At 41.2% G+C, this 27570-nt stretch overlaps 1 protein-coding gene across 1 annotated transcript; it reads right to left on the bottom strand.

The window, feature by feature from the left end:
• Nucleotides 1–1161: 1161 nt before the first annotated feature.
• pcsk2 (proprotein convertase subtilisin/kexin type 2) lies at nucleotides 1162–27394 on the bottom strand. Its single transcript, XM_085799893.1, has 12 exons — nucleotides 26821–27394; nucleotides 24806–24910; nucleotides 19953–20066; nucleotides 19398–19506; nucleotides 18180–18217; nucleotides 13317–13393; nucleotides 12270–12358; nucleotides 11652–11827; nucleotides 9318–9533; nucleotides 7300–7400; nucleotides 5745–5972; nucleotides 1162–2245 (listed from the first exon to the last, which is right to left on the bottom strand). Exons 1-12 carry the CDS (start codon nucleotides 27010–27012, stop codon nucleotides 1756–1758), a joined length of 1935 nt encoding a protein of 644 aa, XP_085656019.1. The 5' UTR covers nucleotides 27013–27394; the 3' UTR covers nucleotides 1162–1755.
• Between the last annotated feature and the right edge of the window lie 176 nt (nucleotides 27395–27570).

Raw genomic sequence — 27570 nt, forward strand, 5'->3', positions numbered from 1 at the left:
ATCTCTTAACCAAACAATTTACAGATGGTTGTCACAGTATCCTTCTTTCCAGTGCTGCAGCATCCATGGGAAACTTGTGAATAATTTATGTGACCTTGACAAAGTCATAGTGTCCATTGCATGTTGTATAATCCAACCTGTCTCCAAGAGGAGAGTAGTAACAGATCCAATGGATGAGAGGTAGGAAAATTTAGATGGCACAGATGACATGAGCAACAGATGTCAGGAGAGATTGGTGAGACTAATAAAAAATATTTGACCTGCTCAAGCAACAATAAGCTGCTTGAAAGAAAATATGTTTCAATACTGAAAGTCCAAAGACAAGAACACACGTAAATTCATATAAATTAGAAAGAGGATAACTAAAAAGCAACAACAAATAAGATTTGTTGTTGTCATTATTTTGAAACAAATGAGATGAAGCTTGAGATAATATGTAGCCCCCAGTGCCAGTGATATTGCTTTTGAGTCCCTAAAATGTATTACTACGTGTCTAATACGTAATATAAGAAATGTTCTTCTCCCTCTCTTGCTTTAAACTTTTGTTAATTTAACCTATTGGGCCATTTGAAAAACAGGTTCACTGACATTTTATCACCTTTTACACTGAAATGGCAGTTACTTAAGCAACATTTGCATTTATTCTGAGCCTTGTTTCTGGCCACTTAGCAGTGCCCAACATTTGTTGTATTTTATGATCTACCTTCAACTCACTAGACGTTATCTGCCAAAATATTCAGCGTTCTGCATCTGTTGTTTGGTGAAGCCCAGGGAGAGTGCAGTGGGTTTTTGGAGCTCTTTCTTTCTTTTTTGCTGACGACAGCAGCCTGCTGCCTCTGGAAACGATACTGGTGAGAGGAGCGACATTAAACCAAAACAGTAAAGTTGTGGGCGGTAAAGCAAAAACATTGAAACACTAAAGCAGCTGAACTGCAAAAGACTGTGATAATTCTAGGTGTGATCATCACTGCATGTCTCATATAACACAGAATTATTTATAGACCCTATGTATGTTATGTTTAGGAGGTTTTACTAGACCCAGAAGCTGCTTGTGCTATTCCTTTCAGAACATATTTTGTCCCAAGTTTTGGGTATTGAAATGACAGATAATTCTACTTTTCCTCAGCATGTTCAGTAGTGCGTTGCAAATCACTCAAGTGCTTTAATAAACAGCTGAATAGATTTATTATAGTATACGTCAAAGATTATGAAATATGAACTGAGGACCACAGGCTGCAAAATGAATCACACATTCCTTTCCTTGTTTATATAAACAGTGTATGTCACAAAAATATAAACAGAAAGAAGTATCACTGCTCTGTTTGCAAGATATTAAACTTTAAGTAGAATGACACAGAAAATCATTTACAGTCACAAACTGTATAACAGTTGGCAGAAGAGAGGTGCAGGGCAGTTAAAGCAAGAGCATGAAAGAGTGGATTATATTTGGTTTATGTACAATTCTGTAGAGTGTAAAAATCCAGGTGATATAGTTTGCTTTCTCTATGTAGAACAGATTATTGAAGGTTACACTTTTAATCATGGATTACAAGAAACATTCATTGAAGGTTGGGGGCTAATTGAAACACTTGATAACAAAAAGCTGGGTGAAGAGGGTAAGAGAGGTAGACAAAAGGGAGGATAACGAGAGAGTGAGAGAGAACTGAGGAGATGCAGTGAGGAGGATAAAGCGAGATTGCAGAGAGGGAGAGAGATAAGAGAAAGTGAAAGAGTTGGCAACATGCAGATGGGAGTTTAGTTGTTTTTACTCATCAAGCTCTTCAGACTTCTGTCTATAGCCTCATCCAGCTCCTCCTCCAGCTCTTCCTTTTTGGACATGGCAAGTTTGGACTGATAATCACGCACTATCTGGTCTATATAAGGGGCACTTTGTGTTCCGTGCAGCATCAGAGTCCACTCCTTCAGGACCCCGCGCTGTGGCTCTTCACCTTGAAAGCCCACCTCCAGGACCCAGGTCCCTCGGGGGTCCTCGCCCCAGGTGTGGGTGGTCATGAAGGGCCACTTGTCGAAGCCCACCTTGGAGTCATCGTCGCGGGGCCTTCGGCTCAGCAGGATGGACTTTGTGCCCATGGGCGAGGTCATGTTGATGTTGAGGTCGCCGCGGCGGCTGGCGTTGACGGTGACCACGGCCTGGACGTGCTCCAGGTAGCGGACAAAGTTGTCCTTCCCCTGGCAGGCCTCGGTGGTGATGGCCAACACCAGCTTGTTGCCAGACTGGATTTTACTGGAGGAGGAGAAACAGATTGAACAAGCTACAGTAAGACTGTGTAGAAACTGACAGAGCAAAGTCATTGTGACGGTTTGAGAGCAGCAGGTGGAAGAATTATAAGTTACGTTCAATCTACTTACACCCTGCTCTGCTATTTTTTAGAAACACCCCAGTAAATACAGTACTTGACCTACTTTTCTTACAGAACCATCCAACCCTGAAAAAGCATCAAGCCTCTTTTTGAACCTGCTCCTTTATGGCAGTGATGATTGTCATGTCTGCTTGCTTCACCGTATAATTTCTCTCTAGAGGAGGCGATAAATCTGTCTTGTTTGGTCACATATTTCTTTGAGCTGCCACAAATTTGAAATCATTTTTGTTATAGTATCTGTTTTCTAAAAGTTTCAAACTCAAAGAACTCCTATGGTTTCATTCAAATTTTACCATTTATCATTTACTGTACACATGTCACACACAACAACAAAAAAGACAGATGTTTCACTTTAAGTTCTGTCTCATTAGTAAGTCAGAAGATCAAGTGCTGTGCTGAAAAGCCACAGAGCAGCAACTGAATAGACCTTCAGGAGAAATGATTGTGTTGCAACAGTATCATCAGTTTTTACACAGTACCCTTTTGTAGGAGCTATATTATCATTGTTTCTATTATTTATTAGTCTAAAAAGAATTAGAACTGTAAATTATTTAAAAAAAATTGTGGAACCAAATTTCCAAAATACATTCATAAATATTATTCATCTCTTTGCACTACTCTAAATCTAAATCCTGAATTCTAGTTCTTTTTCTGTGCATGAAGGGATTGTTTTTCTTTTTTGTCCAGATGGATTTGTTCAGAACAGGGTGTAAAAGCAGGCTGGTCCCTGTATTGTTACGACTTTGCGGTTGGGAGGACATACTGCTGTTCTCATCTCTTTGGATGATGGAAAGAAAGAGTGAGAACACAGCAGGACAGGGGTGGCGACCCCAGGCTATGAGGAGGCTTAATAACATTATTAAAGGCCAAAGCCACATTGCCGGCGGTGGGAAATTGGGGCGAGAGGGAGGTGGAGAAAAGGCAACAGAGACAAGATATGGGAAATGCGTGATAGAGTGGACGTGTGGAACAAGCAGTCGACTCAAAAAATGATTAATTGAGCACTATGCTGTGCACAGAGAGATGAGTGTAAGGGCTGACGAGGCGAATTACTGTTCCCAGATAAACACAGCAATTCACAGTGGGAGTGTGCATGCTGAGAAATCTGACATAACCAAATATTTAACTGTTCTTTTTTATTAATAACATAACATACTGTATGTGGGTTGTTATGTGCAAATGTTAAGTGTAAAGGGACAACATAAAGTCCTTTCGCAAACTTGCCATTTTAACTTTGTTTGTTATCTTTATCTTTACTCTTATTACGTAAAAGTCTCATCATTATTTCTTCGTGATTGGTATCATTAGTTCATTCGACTGTGAGTATAGCTAAATCTGGAAGCGAATATGTGCTGATTTCACTCCTGACACCCAAAGCCATTTGTGTGCAGCAGGTGCACGGTTCCCATCGGATAATGTGAAAAGAGTAATTACAGCAGTCGGTCATAGATCAGGGAGAGGGATGCCTCTGATGGGCACGACCAGCAGAGATTAAAAACAACCCCACCACACAGTAGGGCACTGCATGCCAGCTCCACGAATAATGAGAAGTTCTCCTCCAGTTAAGTAAGCAGCAGCCAGCCAGAGCAGCTATCAGGTCGGTGCTGAGCGGTGAGCTCACGAGCATGGCTATGTTGGTGTTTATTGCTTTTCTCTGGTGATACACTATCATCAGAGGTGGGCTCATTGTAATTATATCTCTACGACAATAGAAGCAGCAGAAGCCCTGCGGTGCTGCTGTGGAAACAGGGAGCCGATGAAAAATATGACAGCCTGCGACACAGCTTTTAAGTCACAGCTCAAAAACATTTGAAATATGAATACGGTATTTCTCCCTCATAAACACTTCACTAATGAGCTGTTATTTAGTCAGATAATTAACATTACTCCATGACTGAGCTGATTAAAGTTTACACAGTGGAAACCTAAATGATCAAGGAAGGTCCACATGAGGGCAAGTCACCGCCACCATTTCCGTGTTATGTCCTCAAGGATGCACTAAAAGCTATATGACTCTTCAGGGATGCTCCCTTTTTTATCTGGCACCGCACTCAGGGGAGGCACACACAGCATGTTGTTGTGTCTGCGTTGTCTGTGCAGCTCTGATTAGAGGCTAAAATAAGAAATCCACAGACGTAGCACAGTCTTTTTATCTTCACCCACACATTGACACTTTCACAATGCATGTGAAAGCTCACAGTTAGGTCACACACACATACATACACAGGCGCGCACGCATTTACACACAGGAACACCTCCACCTGGAGTCCCTTCCTGGCTGTCAGTCACTTTAATTGACAGTGTTTCCGGGGCATGCCATGTCGGGCCATTTATGGTGGTCTAATTAGAGTGAACGAGGGGGGCTAGCCAGAGGAAACCACCAGACGTCACACAAGGGAAGTCAAAGCCTCAGGATATGATGGATGGATGGAGGGAGCAAAGCCCTTGTGAGGCATTGAAGGGTGCGAGGGGTGGTGGAAGGGGGTATGGGCGTGGGGGGGTGAGAGTGAAAAAGGAAAAGATGACAGCGAGAGCGGCTGGAGGCGGGTGAAAGCTAGATGGAGGAGATGCAGGGGGGAAGATAGGACGAAGCAAAGGGAGATACTACTTAATGTGAGCAGACACTGAGGGGATAAGATGACATGAAGGACGCTAACTGCAGCTGCATCTGACAAAGATGAGGGCAGAGACTTACATACTCCTCATATAACTGAATCTTTTAAAGGGATCCTCGTCAAATATACAGAATGTGATCTATTTTCAAAACAGGACTTACATGACGAAGACTGTAGCAGCACAACCAGTGATTTTATTAAACTCAGCAACTGTGTGTTTTATTGTTATGAATTTTTATGTGCAATAAGACAAGTGTGTTATTACTTCTCTCAAAAGCTTAACTTTATGTATCTCTTCTCATGAAACTGAAATGACTTATCCGCAATTTTTACTTTTAATCAAAACAAGATGACACCAGATGCCTTCTCAATAGCTTTTCTGCAGAATTGTTAGGGTTTGTTTACCATTATCTGTCATGCACAAATCCAATTCAAATGTCAAAAAAATGACTGATGCATTAGACCACAAAGAGCGGCTGCCAGGATAATAGACTATGTCATTATAAATCTACAGCACCATCAGACAGACTGAGCAGCTAATCTAAATATTACAGGGTTACGAAGTGGACACTCCCATCACAGATGCTTTATTGAATTAGGCCTTATTGGGATTACCCAGTAATTAGATGAGCGTGTCTTTTGTGCTCAGTTGTGTTTTCCTTTCAAAATCTTGGTGGGTACAGTTTGACATTGCAGAATGCATAATGCTCACATGTATTATGCTTTGTGTAATAGAAATGTAACTTACTGGGTCTCCTGGATGGACCCGGCTACACAGTGGAAACGCTCAGGCACAGTTTTCCAGTCCTTGGCCATTTTCACCATGCCTCCAGCATCCAGCACGCCATAACCAAACAGGTGGTTGAACTCAAGGCCCACGCCGTTCCTCCTCCACTGATGGACCTCGTCGTGGAGCTGGTTCCTCTTGGAGGTCAGGACTGACAGGTGCTGCATGTCTCTCCATGTCAGGTTAGGGCTGGGGAAGACAAAACGTGGCCAGAGTGACAGAGTGATGGAGCAGAGACAATTTTGTAAGCTAGAAATATCAGGCAGGCAGGAGCAGGAACAAAATAGTAAAACTATTCTGATTCATGGTTTTGTTTCAATGACATCCCTTCAATTATCTAAACATCATAGGGTCAGTACTTTGAGGCAGATGGTTGGCTTTGTCTGTGTTTCCCTACATTATGTTGTCTGTGTATAGTGAAAGCTTTGTTCTGTCTGACTCACTGCTGTTGTATGGTTCAAGTGTGTTTGGGCAGTAAAAAGGCCATGCTCTCGTCCTAACAGCCCGGTGGGTTATTTGCCGCCGGATAGGGTGAGTATCCGCTCCTCCCAATAGCAACATCATTATTGTGTGTGCAAAGCAAACAGTGCTTCTTTACTCAACTCCACTAGCTGGTGTTAGGTAATGGCAGCAGGGCCCTGTCAGCCTTTAATGTGAGAAATGAAGCATTTGAGAGAATGGAGCGTCTCTCTTCTGGGATTGGAGAAGCAGATATTCTCCAGGTTATTAGATCTGTCATATTTATCTAAAAAAGCAGTGGGTTTATTTAAGTCGCATAATTTTTTCAATTATTCTCTGATCCACAAGGAATTACTTGTTCTGAATTCTCCAGGATTTTAGATATAGCTTGTGCTGTAACATTAATATGACATGATTCACAAATGTAATCATAAACATTAATGACTGAAGCTCTGGTTTCACCATTAGCGTATAGTTTGCAACATTTTCATCAGATTGAGATGACCAATTACTGCAGTGTGTTTCACCCTTTCATCATCCAGTGCAGTATCTGCATCATGCATATAGGAAGTTCAGTAATAAATAAAACATAAGCACTGAGCGTATTCTAACAATATATAAACTGAATTTTCAAGCCTCGCGCTGAGATATAAAGAGCACTGATCCAAATATGATTTGTGTCCTTGGCATAAGCACATAGAGTCTGTACTTTGTGGGCGACGGAGTAAGTGCTGTTTTTTTTTTCATTCAGCTTATGGTTTGATAAATAGGCAATTCTGTGAAAAGTGGAGACATTATTTGTGCTTTTGAGGTATGCGGGCACAGGGTATTAAAATTAAGTACCTGTGGATAGAGATTGACAAAGGTAGTCAAAGACTTCAATGTGATGTGAAAGACCGGTGTGGTAAAGAAACAGTAGCTCATAAATGAACAGCATAAGAACTGTTATGTTTCAACAGTTAAATGTGGTAATGTAATAATGTTTTATACAAACAGCCCATCTAAATCAATAATCCCAATTATAACAGGTGTATGGAAGGGGCAGTAGATCACATACTTAGCCTCAATAGCCAGAGCAAAGACACCAGCTGCCTCCGGAGCTGCTGCTGATGTACCAGAATGACGCAGCGTGCAATTCCCATACAGGTCTGTAGTGGCCTGGAATTACCAAATCACAAGAAAGAAAGAGGATGCATTTATTATGAGGTACTGTTCAGAATTTATTGCAACAATTTCTCTGTAAAGGATTAATGAAACAAATTTTAAAAAATAAAGTAAAGGTGAAGGTGAGCTGCAGTAAGTTCGAGTCAAATGCTCTCTTCTCTTCCAAAGCCAAGCACCCTCTCGCACTAACTGATATATTCAAGATACAAGTTTAAGGACATTCCTCCAATCTATAATTCTTAACCTGGAAAAAACTAAAAACTAAACATTGGCTGAATTCTTCACATATAGCATCGGCTGACAAATTGTGTTTATATTTACTGAATAAGCGTTTATTTATTCAATTTGGTTCTTAATTAGAAATGATAACAGATTGACTGCAATTAGACAGGAAACCCTAGGGAAGATCTGTGCCTCTGTCAACAGCCAAAGGTGATTTGCATAATCACAAACATAAACACCACTGCCTTTGTACACTGGGAAATTCACACGCATGTTATAGAATGTCAGCCCATATTATCAATGTAGCCTTGCTAACATATAAGAGCATTCATTACTGAAATGGTCGCTATCAATTGCAGGTGTCTGTCCTCAACAAAAATGAGAAAGTACCATCTTTATTAAAGCTTTAGCTGTCTTTCTTTTTATTGTGAGCATATGCTCTCTGGGTCTCTTTGATTCTGGTGACTCAGTCATCCATTCATTTTTGCTGTTATCAACCGGTGATACAATTCTGCAAATAAATATCCAAATAGCCATGCATCAGTTAGAGTTATAGCTCAATGATGTATACTAAGGTCAGCCCTTCTACCTCTACTTGATAATATTCATAACCTGGAATGCTTTTTGTTACTATGGACACTTTCAAGCTAAACAAATAGCAATAATTGAATAACAGACAGACATTTTGACTTCATTATCATTGCAAAGGTAGGGAGTCACCATTACTTTGCCATTTTGCTAATTTACATAACCCTAGCCTCGCCCTTTATTGTGTCGTGCTCGCTTGTAAATGGAGTGAAAACTGTTGCTTCCTTCAGAGATCACTGTGAAAATCCAGTGTCAAGCTGTGCATGATTTTGAAGATGTCCATGTGGTGCCAGACTCACAGTAAAATGTTAGGAACAATGGAGGGAACCGTGAAAAATTCTTTAGAGGTTTTTTTTTGGTAAGAGGATATAAAGTCTCCAGGAAACTGAGAACGCTGTGTCTTTTTGGCACGACTACAAAACATACTTTGCAGGGAGTGTCTGGTGGGTGGCAATAAAGAACATATTGACACGAAGTTACTCATGGATCCCCAACAAGGCAATAATTCGTGCAAATGAGAAAAGTGGGTTTTGCCCTGACAGTGGTGTGTACTTTGAGCCTTGTGACTCTGTAGAACTTTTACACACACAAAAAGCAAAATAATACAGTACATTATAGCAAAAGCATAATATGTCCTCCTTATCCACTATGCTCTAACTCTTCATCACAGTATGGCAGCCTCTCTCTTTTAGAACCTATAGCATAATTAGGCATGTCCAGGAAGGTAATCAAAGAAGCTATTCCTCCACCTGGAAGTCATTTTTTTTCCCACCACCAACCATAAATTACAGTGTAACAGCTTCTAAGGGTTTATCCCTGGTCTCATCCAATCTCCTGAAAGGCCTAGGATGCACTGCCTGCAGGGCAAACTGAAAGGAAGCTATTTACAGATCAATCTAGGAAGGAGGAGATATTTGGAAGACACAAAACAACACAAAACAAGTCATCTTTGAACGGTGAAAGTGCATATACCCACTAAAATGGACAACCTCAAAGAACACAAAGTGTAAAAAAACAACTCCACAACAAGCATTTCAGATGATGTTTTTGTCAGTCACATGAAACATGCAATGTACATGTTGTGTACACAAACACACTCACCACGCCAGCCTCTGGGTTCCTCTTGCGTCCGTTGCTGAACGTTGATGCCAGGGTGGAGGAGCAGCTCTCATCATACAAGGCGGTGCGTCCATCATTGATGGCTGAGTTGATGGAAATCGTCCACATGCTCGAGGCATAACCATCGCAATTGCAGTCGTCATAGCTACCACCATCTCCTGATGCCCATACATAGATGCTGCCCTTTCCTCCACGGCCCTAAAGCAAGAACAAAAAAAATCACCATCCAATCATTAGCAATGTGTTACGCTTATTACCAGTGGGAGTTACATAGCCAGAATGAGAATTGAGAATTGGGAATTAGGGAATTTCACCAGGGCGGTGTATTACCCAATAGGTGTCGGTGTGTGTTACCATCATCAACATAATCTAATGCCTAATGGTCAAAGAACAAATCAAAATCATGCAGCCACGAGAGCTAAACTGTATAGATGTCAAAATAATGAGAGGGAAATGATTACTAACTACTGTAGCTGTCAACTGCACCTAAAAAGAATATGAAAAAATTAGATGGTGATACCACTTTTAGTTTTACTTTGCTTTGTGGAACAAACCGCCTGAGGTACTGTAGGTGCTCAGGCTTATGATGAGTTATAGTGTGTGTGTTTATTGCATTTGTCTTTGTTTGACACTTTGCAGGGTGAAAACAGAGAGGTGTGGAATTCTTATTTTGTGTACATGGCTGCTGTTTGGTTTCTTGCTGAGTGAGTACAGCAGCGGTGAAATCATAAGTAAACCTCTATAATAATGAAATTATTAATACTAACAATTTGCATAACAATATATATCGCGACAAATTAGAAATTTTCAGTGTAAAAATAAAATACCCTGGCAGACAAGCTGTTGTTTCAACAGGCAAGGTGTGATGTTACAGATAAACCTGTTTTAGTTACAGTGGATAAACAGGCATTACAGTAGTGAAGGCACAAAACAATATTAAAAGCATTCTTTACCCTTTCTTTGAGGTGGCGAATAATACCATCCATATATTGAAGCACGGATTAAAATGTCATCTTTGTTACTGATAGTGTGCCTGGAAGCATGAAACAACTGACTGTGGCTCCATGCAGAGAGCATCCTCTTCACCAAACACTGCACCTGTTTCTACAAAAGGTTTCCCTACAAAACAAAGGATCAAGTGGAGGAGGAGTGGCATGTCCTTCCCTTCACAGCACTTATTTTTGTCTCTCTATTTGAATTGCAAAGAGAGGTTTGAGCATCCCTGAGCTCACCTCTGAAGCTTCAGGACTTTTGCCTTCCATCAAGTAAAACAATGCGCTTTAATTTTACACCACACATGGGGTAATTCATTTCCATTATTGGTGGCAATTTGCTAAACCACACAGTAATGTCTATGATGCCGACTTAGAGCGACTCTGTGTGGCTCGGTTGTTAATATATCATAATGCGATTTCTTATTTTAAATGTTTCCCTTTGTTGTAGTGGCAGCATAATCCTATATAAGCGATCATTAGAATCTAAGAGGCAAATTGCAGAGTGGCTGCTTGATTGGGTGTGTTTACATGATCAGAGATTACAGTCAGCTTTGCTCCTACTCAGCTACCCTGCCTGAGAGAGGGTCACTTCAGAGCAACCCACACCTGCCAGTAACGGTGCATGATGATTAATCAAGCAAGTAATTGGCAGTGGCACTGTTAGCATGGCAACTCTGTGTGTCTGTGTGCGCGTCCAAAAGGACTGCCCTTCCGCCAGAGGGCTTATATCTAAGCCCCAGTTGGCAGGTCTTCACCTTGCTGAGGTGTCCTTGAGAAAGCAGGGCTGAATGTCTACTGTGGAATATCGGAGTATCGCACAATAGTGGTGCTGGGATGGACTGGCTGTTTCTAAACTGTCTTTTTTCATCAGTTTTGTGGGTGTCACCATAAAATTTAAGTTATATTTAAACTTAAACTTAAATTTCAAATTTGAAATTGAACCTGATAGTAACACAAGATGAAAAATCATGGTATCATCATTGTTATTACAATTTATGAACAGAGGCAGACATGAATATTTCTACCAAATTGTGTGCCAATCCATCATATAGGTGTTGACACATTACACTCAAACTCAATAAAATGAGCTACACATCAGGGAAAGATCATTAAGATCCATCCTCTTGGAACCATTAATATGTAAAAATGGTTATTGTGAGATTGCAGTCAGTACTAATTTGGTGGTCTCATTCATCAGGCAATATTAAAGATTTGCAAAAATGAATGGATGGAATAGAAAGCCTATAAAAACCACCAAAATTATTTACTCATACACTTTCACATTATCATCAAACCCTCCTAGCCTACAATGCACCCTCACCTTGTTGACGCCGTCAGCCATAGCCTGCAGCGTGAGCTCTCTGGGTCCATCCACCGTCTTGCCGTCATCTGTTGGTCCCCAGCTGGCACTGTAGATGTCAATAACCTGGGGCATGTGGCTGATGGACGATGCCTCAATGATGTCAGTCATGAAGGGTTGATCCAGCATCCTGATACCTGACACGACAACACCTCCATATGAATCTGACGTTCAAATTCAGGTTAACATTGGTTTACTGTATTGTTATTGCTGCTGGAATACATCGTAGTTATATCAATATATATCAATGGATAAAACTTGTTTTGGCTGGTTAGGATTACACTATCTATCGTGTCACGGCAGTACAATATCACAAATTTGTAGCATCATACCCTTAGAAATGGCAAGAAATTGATGTCAGGTTCATCACAGGACAGAAATCAAGTAGTCAATACTCATTTTCTTATTTCTGCCCTGAGGAAATGTATTATACATGCTGCATACAGTACTCCCTCAGAGTGAATTATCATCTTTGATCCTTTCATCATACTGCTATCAGAACTGTCATTTATGATCATCACTCTCTGCTCATTGTTATTCCTCTCACTGTCCAATCTGCGGCTTTAATATGACACACACCTGCCACCTTTGAGTTGTAGGCGACTCCCACACCGCAGATGTTGTTATTGGCTGCCGCAGACACCTCTCCAGCACATCGGGTGCCATGACTGGTGACAGCAAAGAGCAGAAAATAGGGGATTTGCATGAATTTACAATGGGTATATTGTGGATTAAGTATGAGATAAGATATCACAGATTAGATATATCCCCTGTTTTTATTGACGAGAATGAGAAAACTGTTGATGGAAAAAAGCATTTTCGTAGCCACAAATCAATTAAAATTAGCATGAACACTCTTTAATTCTGTGACCTGATGAACATTAGCTCATGGAAAGCTATGATTTATCTATTCGTTTTCCCATCACTCATCTGTGTCCGACTGAATATGTTTGCACATATCAGTGTTTCGTGTGCACCATGTGTCTATCTCTCCATCCTCCGCTCCCCACAGGGACACTGCAGAAAGTCAACCCCTCTCTCCCAGCATGCTTTGCTACAGACAGGCAGCTATTTATAACAACCAGCTGATTAGCCAGCGAGTTGTGCCCGACAGTCAGCAACTGCTACACTGGCAAACCCAAATATTCCCTTCTCACTCCCACACACACACACACTCACATGCACTACACAATACATATGAGCAGATGAAGGCACGGTGGAGGAGGAGAGGCGGAGAAAGAATATATTTTTCTTTGTTCCGCTCCTCGACATGTGCTGCAGCGGCAGTGGATCACCCAGTGTGATTGGGAGATGGGAGGCAGATAAGGTGTTATCAGACAGCAGGTCACCACTGTGAACACTGCAACTCTGAGAGCAGACTAGACTTGTGTTAGTCCTCCTTTATCTACCTTATCTCCTCCAAGTGAGCAGGTAAAAATAGGCATTATGTTTTCTATTTTGTTGTGCTGGACAACAGCTCTGTTTATGCTGCACCATTATGTCTTAATGGAACTATGTGAAGAGAAAATCAATAGTAGGGAAGCTGCCAGACTACAGGCAGAGCACACACATGCACACAAAAAACACACTGAGCATATAAACAGGGGTTGGCTGGGTGAGCTTTACCTGTTGAACCAGTCGTCTGTGTAGCGTGGAAATGGGAACGGGTCATTGCTGCTGAAGTCATAGCTGGCATCGGCATTCTGAAAGGACCAAATGGATGCATTTACAAAAACAACAACACTGAGGCAGAAAAACAAAAGCAGAGAAGGCAGAGAGGAGCATTTCAAAGTGAAGTGCTGACCTTTACCACAGTCTGTTCTGTTATCTGGATGCACCAGTTGGGAGTGATTTTGAGTTTTTTTCAAACATGGCTTGCTAGTGTGACATACTTAGAGTTTATTAGGTGCATCTAGGAAATAATCAAACCAAATCAGCCAGCATGGTGCATATAACCACAACTCGCCATATGTACATTGAAGTTTTTGTACGAGTTGTGGAAGTGCTGGTACGCTATGTTCAATGTTTTCCCAAGTTTATATTCTTGGCTAAGCTATCCGATGACTATAGCTTCACTTTTCCTGTGCATGAGAGTGGTATATGCAAGAAGATAAATAAGTGCATTAAAAAAACATTGAAGTATTACTTGAAGACTAAAGGTGTGCAATAGACAGAGGTTACAGTGTTCAACTTGTGTTCAAACTGTTTCAGGGATTTTGACAGACACTGTCACATTTAACTACAACTTCCAGAATGATATGTTAGACTGCATTATATTTTACAAGTGGTAACCTACACATATGAACTGTGAGCTGAAAGCCATGATGATACATTACTTTACTACACATCTTAACTCTGCTGCCTCACTGGTATAATGTGTGGTCACAGCAGGGATTTCAAGCTGAGAAAATAATGAACCAAACATTGCCTGCATTTAATTCCACATGACCAAAAGTAATAGGATCAGAATGACCAGCAGCAGAAAAGCAGGAGGAAGATCATGCAGGAGACACACATCTGCCAGAGAGACATTAATGCAGTCAATGTAATTATCAGGATAGCCATGTCTGGAGGACATTGTGCACGCTGCTCGCACACACACACACATGCACACACATTAAGAATTAACAGACATCCTGGGGGAACGTCTCACATTTATTGTGCCTTCTGTAGCACACTTCCAAAGCTTTCCGTCACTTGTCACTCATGTCACTCTATTCAGCTCTGTGTAGCCAGTAACAGGTGGTTTGCGTGGTCACAGTTTTGGAGAAACCACAACTGTTGTTCATCAGTCATAGGCCAAAAACTCATCAGATCAATTTTGGGGGCTGTTTCCATGCTGGGGTATATGACAGCCCTGCTGGCTGGCATTTAGAGGAGATGACTCAGTCAACGACACAGAGAAAGCTAGGCGGCTAAAGCGTACTGACCCAATAGAGAAACACTGTAATTACTCAGATGTGGGGCAGGTAACTAGAGGAATGTAGAAATACTACAGCGATTGGTCCTTCATGAGAAAATGCCCATAGGGACATATTCATACCTTTGTACCTATTTGTTTTCTCTCTCTTTCTCAAATGTAGGTGTAAAAGGAGCAATAAGTACAAGTAGAACAACTCAATCTGTGAAACTGGTTAAAGACATAAAAAGTCTAAGAACTGGCTTCAAAATGTTATTATTATTCAGAAGAGCACATTTGTGAAGAGAGAACACATCGCTCCCAAACAGAGCTTTGCTCACATCAGGTGTGTGAGTGTGAGTGTTTTTTTTTTGTTGTTGTTGCTTTGTTTTTTAATCTTTTTCATTAAATGGAGTGATATGTGCTGAGAATAAATGACACAGGGGCATGTCCATGAATCATTTGCTGTGCCTTTCAAGCTCATATCTTCGGCTATCAATCAGACCCTCCAATTCCTCTGGTGTCCTGTGACAAATTTAGGGTGATAATAATGGATTGTGCCCACCGTCACTCACCTCACCTTTCCCCAGTACCCCTCAGCTGGTCGCCATCCTCTGAGCAAATGGCCCTTCAAAGAACAATGACTCAAAGTTGCTATAGCAGGAGCCAGCATGGCTTGTTTCTCTACATTTAGACATATCAACATGGAGGTTGAGGGCGATGTCATCACCTTGACAGTAGACGAGAATGTAAAATAAAAAACATTTCACAGTGATGGAGAGCAACAAATTACCTTTTACATGTTCTGCTTCTTTCTACTTGTAGTGGCTGCTTGTGTGTTAGGCCTAATCGTACCTTCCAGAATTTCCTCTACTTAAGAAAGCACATTTTTGTTATCCCTTTCAGTGCAGCATATGTTAGCGTGGGCTACACTGTTGAAAGTAACAAATGTCAGTTCTTCTTCCTGAAAGGTTAAATATTTAAATCAACCTTTAGGTTTGTCATAGACTAAATGTCCTGGAGTACTTTATGTTGATGTAGACCAAGCACAGACAAAATATTATCATGCAGTGCCGTTCATCATTTTAGCTTGGCTCAATTCAATCATTCATTTGGTGCTGACTTTATCTATAATCTAGGAGAGTTGACGCAGAATATGATGTAACCTTGCTTGAAAGTCCACTGCAAGATGCTACAAGGTAAAAGCACCTTGAAGAATCTATAACACAAGGTCCAAGCCAACTTTAAAGAAACTACAGTGAAGACGGATAGGCCTACTGTCCTTCGATAGCCCTGCTCTAATAAAAAGGCTGTGAACATCAACCTGGCAATATAATGCAAATCTCTTTTCTCTTTTCAGCCGCATATACTCCACAACAAAAGATGACGCATTAGATGCAGCCTCAGTGGTGTGAAATGATATAAACTTCCTGTGTCCTAAGTGATGATGATTGCTTCTTCATATCAAAACATAACATTACTACAATACAATCCTAGATACAAGATACAGCTTAGTTTATCTGCTAGATTAATATCTGATCAAACCAATATAAAGATGTCACATCGCTGTTTTCCCTCCTAAAACAGCTCTCTACAATAATTATGCACCGTCCCCTTTCTCAACATCCCGTTCTCCATCTCTCATACAAATTCAAATAAAAGCAACATATGAGAGGAACTTCTCGGTAATGTGACCTCATAGCGTGTCGTCATGGTAACTTGCCGGGGCGTACAAGGGGGTGGAGAGATTCACTTGCAACAACATATTTCACAGAAGGGACATAAAAACCCCATAATACACCTCTGGTCCTGCTCCTCTCTTTAAGACAGACAACAAAGAGTTCATCCCCTCATCGCTGTTTCTGTTATTTAAAATCGCCCCAAACACAATACTAGTATTGATCAGAGGCAGGCAAGCAGAGACACAAAAGGAGTACCTGCACACTTATAGCTCCTGTGCAGGAATCAGGTCAAACAGACCGTGATAATTGTTTTGTCGAGACAACAAGATTTGAAATTTGAAATACTGTGATCTGTTAAAGGCAGGAAATAAGCATTACAGTGTGTCTGCTATTATATCACTTAGCAGTGTGATACTAGAATCTGTATAAATGTATTTATTTATGTAAAACTCATTCAAACTACAATAACTATTGGCATTTGCAGATAAATGTGCCATGAAATTGGACAACTTCTCATTTCAGGACACACACAATCTCACAATTAATTCACCATGTCAGAATGTATCTTATGAGCTGTTGCAGTATGATCACCACTCCAAGTGGGAAATCTTGAAAAAACAAAGAGGCACATAATCCAGCACCCTCGCATAAACTGACATTTGGTTGCCCAACACACACACACACACACACACACACACACACACACATAGATCAACCACAACCACACAATCAGTTCAAATCCAACAGAGATGTGATGATACCAAAAGGACCTTTATTCCGAATTTTTGTTTTGTTTTGTTTTTATTCAGCTAGCAGTGGGAGGTCTTTGTGGGTCTGTGAAACACCATGACGACAGTAACAAAACAGGATTACGTACACACTGTCCCTCTCTCTTTCTCTATCTACCTCTCTCTCTCTCTCCCACTCACACACACACTTTAGATCTATGCACAGCATGATCCATCAATCCAGCGGAGCATGCTCCTGCATCACCCCAGCTGAGGCTGAGTGTTATTTTTGGGCCACGGCTCGTCTCTGTTCACAGGCAAGAAGCATGCAAATGCAGGCAAACATGGTGGTAAGTGAACACATACATGCACACAGAAAGAGAAAAACACACACTTATGCAAGCCGCATTTAAATTAATCACACCATGTGCACATGAGCTGAGGTGGAAAAGAAAAACAAAGAGCACACTGTTCCCAGATCATCTTCATTATCTCTTTGCAACAATATATGAACTAATAGGGTAGATAGATAAGTATGCAAATTACTGACACTTTTTAAGAAAAAGTGTGTTTAAAAAGAAGTATGGGTGTAACTGTTAAAAGGGGTTTTTTTTGTAATTTTTTTTTTCTTTCAGGTTTTTTTTTTGTGTGGCCAACAAAGAATCATGACTCACTCGTTCACAACACCTCCGTGTCTGTGACAGTAAGAGTTTGCATTAGTGCATCCTTGGATTCAACGACAGCCCAATGAAGTCACACTGACAGCACCAGGCAACTTTACAGCCAAATCAAACTAAGCCTTCTGCATTTCCTTGTTCCATTTAGCAATGCCTCTTGTCCTTTAAGGTTTTATCAGTATTCTGGAGATAGAGCATCACATTATGCAGCGCCAACCCTGGCATTATCTCTGCTTGTGACAGATCGGCCTGCCATTGTGCCTGCCACAGTGCAGTGTGCATTAACATTAAACAGCTTGGCTGGCCGTCTGCCTGTTTCTGCGTCCTCCAGGAATACAAGGAGACTCGGCAGCCATGAAGGCAAGTTGGAAAGCACCTGTCACTGCCAATGGCACGCCACATGAAGCCCGTGAAATCCAGCACCTGAACCCATGCTTCACCTATTAACAGCAGCTCAAAGAAATGAAGGAGAGTATGAAATTCAATAACACTGAGGTACTCACATAATTTGATGCCAGGTCTGGATGTAGGTAGTCAATGCCTGAAATGTTGACAATAATAAGTGATTAAGAATGAGAGGGAGTGCTTTATGGAGGATAGCATGACCTTAAGTGTCCTATTGCTATTACACTTAGTTTGTTCTTAATCTAATTTTAACACAAAACAAGGAAATAAAAATAGATATGTATGGAATAGCCGTGAAACTATCAATCTGTTGATGAATTGATTGATTTTATTTAATGTTTGATTATGAATTTTTTCTACTTCCAGCTTCTTAAATTGAATGACTTGCCATTTCTTTCATCAGTTATAATTTATATCTTAACTGTAAATCGAAGCAGGTCTTTTTGTGTTCTGTGTGTTCAGGCGTTATCATCCATGACAGTTGACAGAAAAAAATATTGCCAGTCAATGTGCCTGTCGATTTCCAAGATTATTTGGCTCATTTTCTTTTACCTATTGCTATGTGTGCAATTTTCTCTGCTATCTTTTTATTGCTACTCCATATTGCCAATAATCTCCCGTCACTATTCACCGCTGTTGTAAATAGCTACCTGCAGTAAGTATTTAAGCTCGCTGCAGAAAGTATATCATTTTTAAAATGTCAGTCAAGGCAGTAAATAGACAAAAGCCGTGCATTCACATTTCTGTCACGTCTGGTTGCTGCACTTTCTTTTACTAATTTACTAATACTCTTTTACCATCGGATGAAGCAGAGGGAGACGGTCCACAAATATTGAAGTGTTGGTCAGAAAAGAGAGATCTGACATTTTGGAAATAACTGGTTTTCATTACACTTTTTCATTAGTAAGATGAATGTCTCAACAATCAGTTCTCAGTTAGTGAGAATGTCAATCTGAACCAATCCATATTCCTACACAATTTTTATTTATTTATTTATTAACCTTTATTTATACAGGTAAAATCTCATTGAGACCCAGGGTCTCATTTACAAGAGAGACCTGTTCCGGGTAGGTGGCAGCAAACACAAAGTTACAGACTAACTGAACGTACAAGAGACAAAACACAAAACACGGACATTAACACATTATCAGTGGTCACGATACATGTTCAAAGTAACCTTAGTTAGTCACTGTATTATTCATTAAACAGATGTGAACGAAGTAGTTCATTTAATTATTGTAATGGATATGTGCAGGTATAATTGAGTGCTTTCTGACAGCACCCTAGGGCACAAAACAACAGCACTTCATACTCACCATCATCCATGATTGCGATGGTAACTCCTTTGCCTGTGTAACCCAGTTGCCAAGCTTCAGCCACATTAAGATCCAGCCCAGGGGTCCCGTCTGCCTGGCCTGTGTTTATCTAATCATTCAGACAATATGGAGAACATCCATGACTCATGGCACCCAGGTGAGCCACCATTAGGAAATTAGTCAGTGTGGAGGATGCATGTTTGTGGGAAGGGGAGGCTATGGATAAGGAGTGTTTGGGGGTGGGAGAGTGGAGGTGAGAGGAAGGGGACGTAAATGTCAGCTATACGACACATTCATCAGACACGCAAGCTTGCCATGGCATTAAAGTCACGCTTGCCAGTTAGGGTAAACAAGAGGGGAGGAAACTAGGCGGCATGAATGCAGCACTGAGATGGCACCGACAGTACTGGACAGGCTAATTAAAGAATGAATAACAACATTGATTCAGAAAGTGGAAGGGAATATGCCTGGCTTCTGATTCATTAAGGTGGAAGAATGTGCAGTTGGTGCTAAAGGTCAGGCAGCAGGCAGACAGCCGCTTGGCTGATTACTCACCAGATACCACTGTTTGGTGAATAGAGGGTCACTCATGTTGACTTCAATGTCATTGATATTTCTGTAGCCCCGCTTCTGACGACTGAAACCGTCTTGCTCATAGACGTTCTTCACCTGAGGAAGAAAGCAAAAGAAATATCAGCTCGTCGTCAGTCAATAATAAAAACCCAGATAGTGGCACCTGTGCTGGAGCACGTAAGTTAAACTAGAAATCCGATTTCTCGTGACAGATTTGTTATTCTACCTCTGTGCATGAGAAGTCAGCAACTCCAGATGCTCTCTACTGAGGGCCACCAGGTGTCCTGCTTTGTGCAGGACTGCACAGCACTTTCAATCCTTGTCCAACATCACGCATATTGACACTGTCCCACATTTTGATTGGCTCTTTGCTTTTTCTAACTAGCTAGTTTTCAAAAAAACACCACTGCACTGACATGGTTATAAAATCTTGCTCTAATGGCTGTGAAGAAAGACAGACACAAACACTTTTATTACAGAGGTGCGTGAGCGACGTCAATCAATCACAAATCAATAACCCTAACCCTCGTATTTACATTTATTTATTGTTTAATTTGTGCCACGGGGACAATGCTCCGAGGTACTGACCTCGATACCATTACATACTGACCCATCCAGCAGTCCCCCCAAAGCGTGTCACTTTGTCAAAACTGTGAGATGGAACAAAGTCAGTCATACAACTGAAATGTTCTGCTATTGATTTCAAAGCAAATACTTTTCACATCAATTTATTATAAAAAGAAAAAAAAACGTTCTCCTTCTGCAGAATTTGTTGACTCAGGCAAACTAATAGCCATGATTGGTATTCAAACCCCCAGCCTCCCACTCTGAAGTCATAGGGATTACCCACTGAGCTATCCAGCTGGATGTGTTGAGCCCTCCACCACTCCTTTAGAGGCAGGAGATTGCAGTAGGCTCCCCATCCGCCCGCTTTCTTTAGACGAGTCCTTAACACGCAGTGCCATGTTGCATGAGATACAACCCAGACCAAACCCAAACAATCTATCAACATTTCAATTACTTTCCATTGGTAATCATTGTCCCACATAAAAAATGTCTTTGTCCCACATTTTTGGGGGGGATCATATCTCTAATGTATCAAGAAGACAGAACATAAAAGGAGCTATTCTTTTTCTCCTAATCAGAGCAGCTGCAGCTGGAGCCAAGGCTTTCTCAATTCACCTGCCTAACAAATGTTTTTTGTTGTTGTTGTTTTCTCCTCTTGGTACAACAGAAAGCTGCAGTAATTACTCTCACAATTACCCTTGTGTTTCTTCGAATCATGAAGGCTGATGAACAGCTGTGTTTTGGATTGCATATGCTTACTGAAATCTGCTGCAAAACCAGATAACATAATATAATGGAGATAAATGTCTTTCACCACCCTCATGTTTGTCTCCAGATATTGGGTCAACAGGAATCAGTGGTATAGCTTATCAATTCAGCCGTTCTCATTTGAAACTGTACTCCCTTTGAGTGAATTTCATCAAATAAGCACCTTCACGCGTGAGGTTAAGTACGAGTCATCTAATCTATTAGAGTCTGCCAGTACAGCTAAACCAAGCCTGAAGTGAAGCTCTCAGTTTGAAACGTATGAGCAACAATCTGCTTGTCACTGAGGTCTCAAGGACAATGACTTCATTTAAAGGTTTAAAGGTCCTTTTATGTCTCTGTGTCTCTTTGTGTCTGTGTGTTTGTGTGTGTGAGTGGTGGGGGTGTACAAGAAAAGCTTGAAAATTGACTTTTTTTCTTTATGAAATTGTCAACACTAAAAATAAATCTATACCTGAAATGGCTTGATGAAAAAAAAACCTTTTAATTCCAATAAAGTTGACTTAGTGATGCTATTAAACAGTTTCAAAGCAGCGTTTTGCCTAAATATTCCTCTTGTGCTTACCCTTAGCAAATTCACTCCAGTGTGACTGAGAGGAACAGGCATTGTCTGGCGTGTTTACCACCACAGATAAGAGAGCAGTGCAGCACTTAAGACAGGCCTTTTAAAATGGTCAAAGCCTATTCATCCACATCTTTCCTTTATGGCATACTCTAAGCAATCAGAGGGCACACACGCCGTAAATTAACACATCAGTAAGTCCTTTAAATGACAAGTCCAGGAAAAATAAGAAGTAAAACCAGATGTCCATGTTTGTATTCTATCTTGGAGGATTTCAAACTGGTGAAAATAATTAGACCGATGCTTGAATTAGCCTCACGTTTTGTTTCTCATCGTATAATTTACATATTCAGGACTTTCTACATTATCTCCCCATCTCCTGCACATTCTCTCCATCCATCATCCATTTATTCCATCACTTGGCAGAAGAGCTGGTATTTCCCTTGAGACAGCATGTCATACTGCCCACTCACAACATCAAACAGTGCCCATGCATGACCATCATTCTCCGCCTTTGCCCGCTGCCTGCTCGCAACTCACAACACTCCAGTTCACTTCAAATAAAAGAGCTGTGCTGCCTTTCTCCTCGTCCTCATTTCCCTCCTGGCTTTTCCCGGCATGTGTCTTTCAGGGTCAAGACATGCTGCTGATTCAAAAAGATGTATTCAATTTCCCTTTTTCAATGTTTATTTATTCACCTCCTAGTGTGTCTAAAATAGGTTTTGATGCATTTATCTCGTGTGAAAAAAGAGGAAAATATTGGAGTAAGGAATCATAGTAGGATGGATCGATGGATGAATGGATGGACGGATGAGGGCACGGTTTTGGGGATAAATACATGTCACATTATCGATCAATGCAGGACTGGAAATGTAAAAGGACAGGAGAGGACAAGGACGAGTAAGCATAGAGAAAGATGCAGAGAGACACAAGGAAAAGATAGTGGGTGAGTAAGAAGTGGGTCAACATGCTCCACTAATAGAGTCCAACATAGAACAAGTCTCCTGGGACACTGAGGAATCCATCCAACAGTACATTCAGTCCTGCCACTCAATTAGAGACAGGATTTTAACATGTTGAACAAGTGTGCAATTGCTCCTTTAAAATAAAAAACTACTGCAAAAGGTACAGTACGCGTTCTTATTTTTACCTGTAAAATACCATTTAGTGTTTATGTGCATCAATTTTCTTCATAAATGCTCAAATGCAACAAGCTAGCCTCATCGTCCTCACTGACAGATCCGCAGGTGTAAACCTGAGATATGTCCACCTTATTATCTTGAAAGATGTGAGGGGGTGGGGGTTGGGATACTTTAGCATGACAAACAGGCAACATTAAATCAGACTAGCTGACCTCATCAATTTCAGAGATGTGCAGAAATCAATAACTGCAGTGTTGCATATGAGCATGTCAAGCATCTGATTATAACCCTGCATCTGGAATGTGGACCTGCCCGTGTCCGTGCTGTCTCTCTTCCATTAGCTGTATTAGCTCGGTGGAGTGGCTCACATTTATTTTCATTAGCACCTCTCACAACCGCAATTAGAGAGGTTAGTTCATTGTCTGCAGTAAGACCTCCACTTTCACCACCACCCCCCACCCCCAACGGTGGACAGAGCTAAACACTGAGCTTTTATTTGGATAAGACAAAGCGAGTCTTTCTCATGTATTTCACACAAGTAAGAACCATTTAATTGTAAGTGGATCAATATAAAACAAATCCACATAATCAATGAATCATTAAAGGTTTGTAGTTCAAGAGTCTCAAAAATGTGGGAAACCACAGTTTTCCTTGTTTGAGTACTGACTGATTGATTTTCTTACCTTGTACAGTATAGACCAAATGATTTATGATTAACTGAGAGAATAATTGTCCATAGTTATAATTTCCATTTAGGCCTAGCTGGTGTCACTTTTTGGTAACATGATGGCATATAAAAACCTAGCTTGATTATATTATTTAATTGAATTTCTAATGCAAATACAGTGCCCATGCTACACCTTGTGTTTTAGCTGTACCCTGGCCTGGATCTTATCAAAAATGCTTCAGGAAAGACACTGTAAAAACCCTGAAAATCATAACAAAGTACAAAAGAGGAGCATAAAAAAGCTTTGAAAACGCATCCAAAGCGTTATGTGATAACTATCAGCAAAAGGTAAGCCTCTAAGAGATATTCAGTGAGTGATATAAAGCTGGATAATGAATTAGCAGCAGCCCACAGGGTTTCAAGTTGCCCTGATAGGAGGAACACAGTCAGTTTGTCTTTGCTTGGACTAAACAGAAAGAAAAAAGCAGAGCCACCAAGGGTCTATGATAGTATTACTGAATGTGCACAGTAGGGATCATGCAGGCCATGCAGTGATCTGCCTATCTATCTCAACAGCAGTGACCAACACTGACAGTGTTCTTCTTTACTTGTGTTGTGAAGTCACATGCATTTATTTGTGTTTGAGAGACTTTTTTTTTCTAGACAGAGGTTCATATTTCATTTTATTTTCAAAGCAAGTGGAAGGAAACCTAGTCCCTGAAGATTGGTGGGATGATTTCCTGTCAATAACTGATGTTACGTCTTGACATTGTACAACCAGCACACCTGACATCATCAATTACGGAAACCACTCCTACAGTTCACTGTTCTCTCTCTCTCTCTCTCTATCTCTCTAAAAAATAAAACAGTTTTGTTTTTATGTGTATTTGTAAATCCTTGCTCAGCACTGTCTGTAGCACAGACAGTCACAAAATTAGATTGAAATATGGGAATGACACAATGTGCAGTTTCTCTCTGCAAGATGCATCCAACATATAAGCCTTGACTCCCCACTGTGTTTTACATAAACAGCCCTCAGAATAACCGTGACCATGCTGCTGTAGGCACATATATGTATGAAACACACAGTGTGCGCTCCTTTATGTGTCTATCTCTGTGTGTGTCTGCTTACCCTGCGGTCTTTTTGGAGCCGCTGTCTGCTGCGGGTGCTCCGTTTGCTTCGTCTCTTTGAAGTGTCCTGAGGATAGAAGTGAAAGAGTCCCTCTCCAAAAGGAAGCTGGGTAAAAATAAAGATGAGGAAGATGGCTTAGGAGTAGAGGCAGAGACGAGAAACAAACACAGAGGCAGCAATCAGAAAGTGCCTGAATGGCAAATGGTGGCAAATGGCAAATATTATTATTATAAATCAAAAATACAGTATGTCATAAAAGGAGGAAAAGGACAGCAGGTCATCCTCCAGGTGGGAGCAAGGGCACAGATTCTCTGGCTTTCACCCAGGGTCTATTTTAAGGAACAGTGCCGGAATCAACCATAATAAATCACAAGGGCAGAGAAATGAGATGCATGATCCAGAGCTTTCCCTCCGGCTCTGTGCACAGATTAAAGACCCCCTTATGCTTTAGTAACCGTCAGGGTACAGGTCAATCCTCAAAATAAATGCTCTTGGATGTGGCTGTCAGATCTAATGTGAAAATGAAATTCTTATGGGAGGACGAGGATTATTCTTATCTTATACTGTTCTTTAATTCTTTTGAAAAAAATAGATGAACACAAAAATGACAAGAAAAACATGCTTCAAATTAATGTTGCTTATGCTGGCTGATTGCCGTTCTCTCTTTCATCTCTCTCTTTTATGCACATCTGGACGTGTCTTGCAGTTCGGTGTCCTGGTCTAGTTAATTAAGCAACAACAGAATATAATTCAAACAACACAGACATTGTTTAATGATGCATATCCCATCATGACAAATATAGCTTGCAGATTACATAACCTGGGAGGCAGGAGATGGGGGTGTGAGTTGGGGGGTAGAGGGGTGGAGGGGTCTAGTGCCTACAAGAAACGGAACTAGCAATCACAGAACAGGTGATGCTGCACGGCCACGACACAGATATCACAATATCATGAGACACATATTGAAACAGGGTTTATTATCATCATTATTATCATCATCATTGTGGAGGTAAAAAAAAAAAAAAAAAAAACAGGAACAGAAAATCCTCATTCAGAGCAGCTGGAGCACCTCTCTGTATACTGCTACGCCTCACTGACTATGGCTCCAGCCAATTTCACCCACACATTTATTTTGACATGTGACAAGGCGTACACAGTGTCGGTGAATTATTTCTATTGGTCTGCCATCAACAGCTTGTTACCGTCTCTTGACATGTTGTGATGTGTGCTGTATTTGTCAGGCTTTTTAATAAGACGTATTGTGTCAGGTGTGTAAATGTCTGCAGGGGAGGCCATGCATGTCACGAAAAGCAGCAGGAACACAATACTCAGAGCAAGGTGTGTTTTGTTTTTGATAAGCGGCAATGTAAAAGAAAGGGGGTTACATCAGGTACTCACAGTAATTCAACAAAAACACACGCTTGTTCTCGCCAATTTAAAAATGGGATTGAATGACTAAACACACAAAGATGAAATCTATCAGATTCTAAAGGGTGACATCAAACCACAACTTCATGTTATGAGAGAAAACAGGTTGTTCTTTTCTTTTCTTTTCTCCAGCTCTCACAGATGATTCTGCTCTGTAGGACACTGGCATGGGATCATTTCATTGTTTCAACAATATAAATGAATTTGGCCTGAGTAGAGTTGAGTCCCCAGCCAATGGGCCTTGAGCCAATGGGCAACCTGCTTACTAGAGCCTGCATTTTAGTGGGAATGACGTCATCAAATTAAGAAAAAGTGTAATGAAGTGCCAATAATGGAAAAGCCTGAAAAGCTTCCTAAGCATCTTTTCCGCAGGACTCTCTATGTGACTAAACACAGAGTATTTATGATGAAAGATTGCAAATGTTTCACCATGTACAGTATCTTCAGTGATTTCATTTTGATTCATTCCATTGATTAATGTGAAAATTCTAATGAATGATTCATTAATGTTTGGTTTTATTTAAAAAACATTCTAAAAAAATAAACAAATAAATAAAGCTATGGCAGCTTGATCCGAGCATCCCTACCTTTCGGGCACTCTGGAACCCATGTTGTGTTGCAAGTTGGTGCGCCTCATCCTGTGCGTCCTCATGCAACTGAACCAGAAGATGGTCCGTTAAGGCTCCTTCTGCAGCCTGCGTCGCAAGCAGCAGCAGCAGCAGCGCGTTCAGCAGCACTATAAATCCCACGGCTGTCCCATGTCGGGGAGATCCACGCATCGTGTCTGGCTTGTGTCAGTCCGCCTGTCTGCCTGCCTGCCTGCCCGTCGGAGTGAGATCAGTGTGCGGGATGCTCCTCGCTGGTGGTGGTGGTGGGAGGAGGAGGAGGAGGAGGAGGAGGAGGAGGAGGAGGTGGAAGAAGAGGAGGAGGAGAGGAAGAAGAGGAGGACGTTAAGGGGTCGAATTAAAGCTTTTGCGGACGCATCTCCTCGCTGTCAGCTGACTGAGACCGCTGGAAGTTGGATTTCACCGAAGTGTAGCCGCTCCTGATGTGCGGTTTGTGTGTTGGGGAGCAAACCTGCATCCTCAGCTTTCTATCTCTCCTCCTCCTCCTCTCATCTGTAATTCATTTACCTTCCTCGCTCGGGTAGTTTCTGCGCGTGACGTTGTACCAATGGGCTCCGGCGGGTGTGTCCCGTTGTTTCCTCCCCCCGGATGAGCTCGGGGACACTTTTCCGCACCTTGCAGAATTCCCTTCCATCATCCTCAGAGTTGATAGGGTTTTTATTGATCAGCATCTTGCCGCTTGCCTCACCCAAATAAAAAGGATCAATGTGC

The sequence above is a fragment of the Trachurus japonicus genome, chromosome 15 (assembly GCF_045865225.1).
Source record: "Trachurus japonicus isolate A0001 chromosome 15, Traja_1.0".
In the NCBI taxonomy this organism is placed as follows: domain Eukaryota; kingdom Metazoa; phylum Chordata; class Actinopteri; order Carangiformes; family Carangidae; genus Trachurus; species Trachurus japonicus.

What these genes read in the sequence shown, in the direction of transcription:
- pcsk2 (XM_085799893.1), bottom strand. Translation starts at nt 27,012, where the DNA reads ATGCGTGGATCTCCCCGACATGGGACAGCCGTGGGATTTATAGTGCTG. An exon ending in TCACCAAACAGTGGTATCTG is followed by an intron (nt 19,507 to 19,952) that starts GTGAGTAATCAG and finishes CTGAATGATTAG; the next exon opens with ATAAACACAGGCCAGGCAGA. An exon ending in CAGACCTGGCATCAAATTAT is followed by an intron (nt 13,394 to 18,179) that starts GTGAGTACCTCA and finishes TGGTCCTTTCAG; the next exon opens with AATGCCGATGCCAGCTATGA.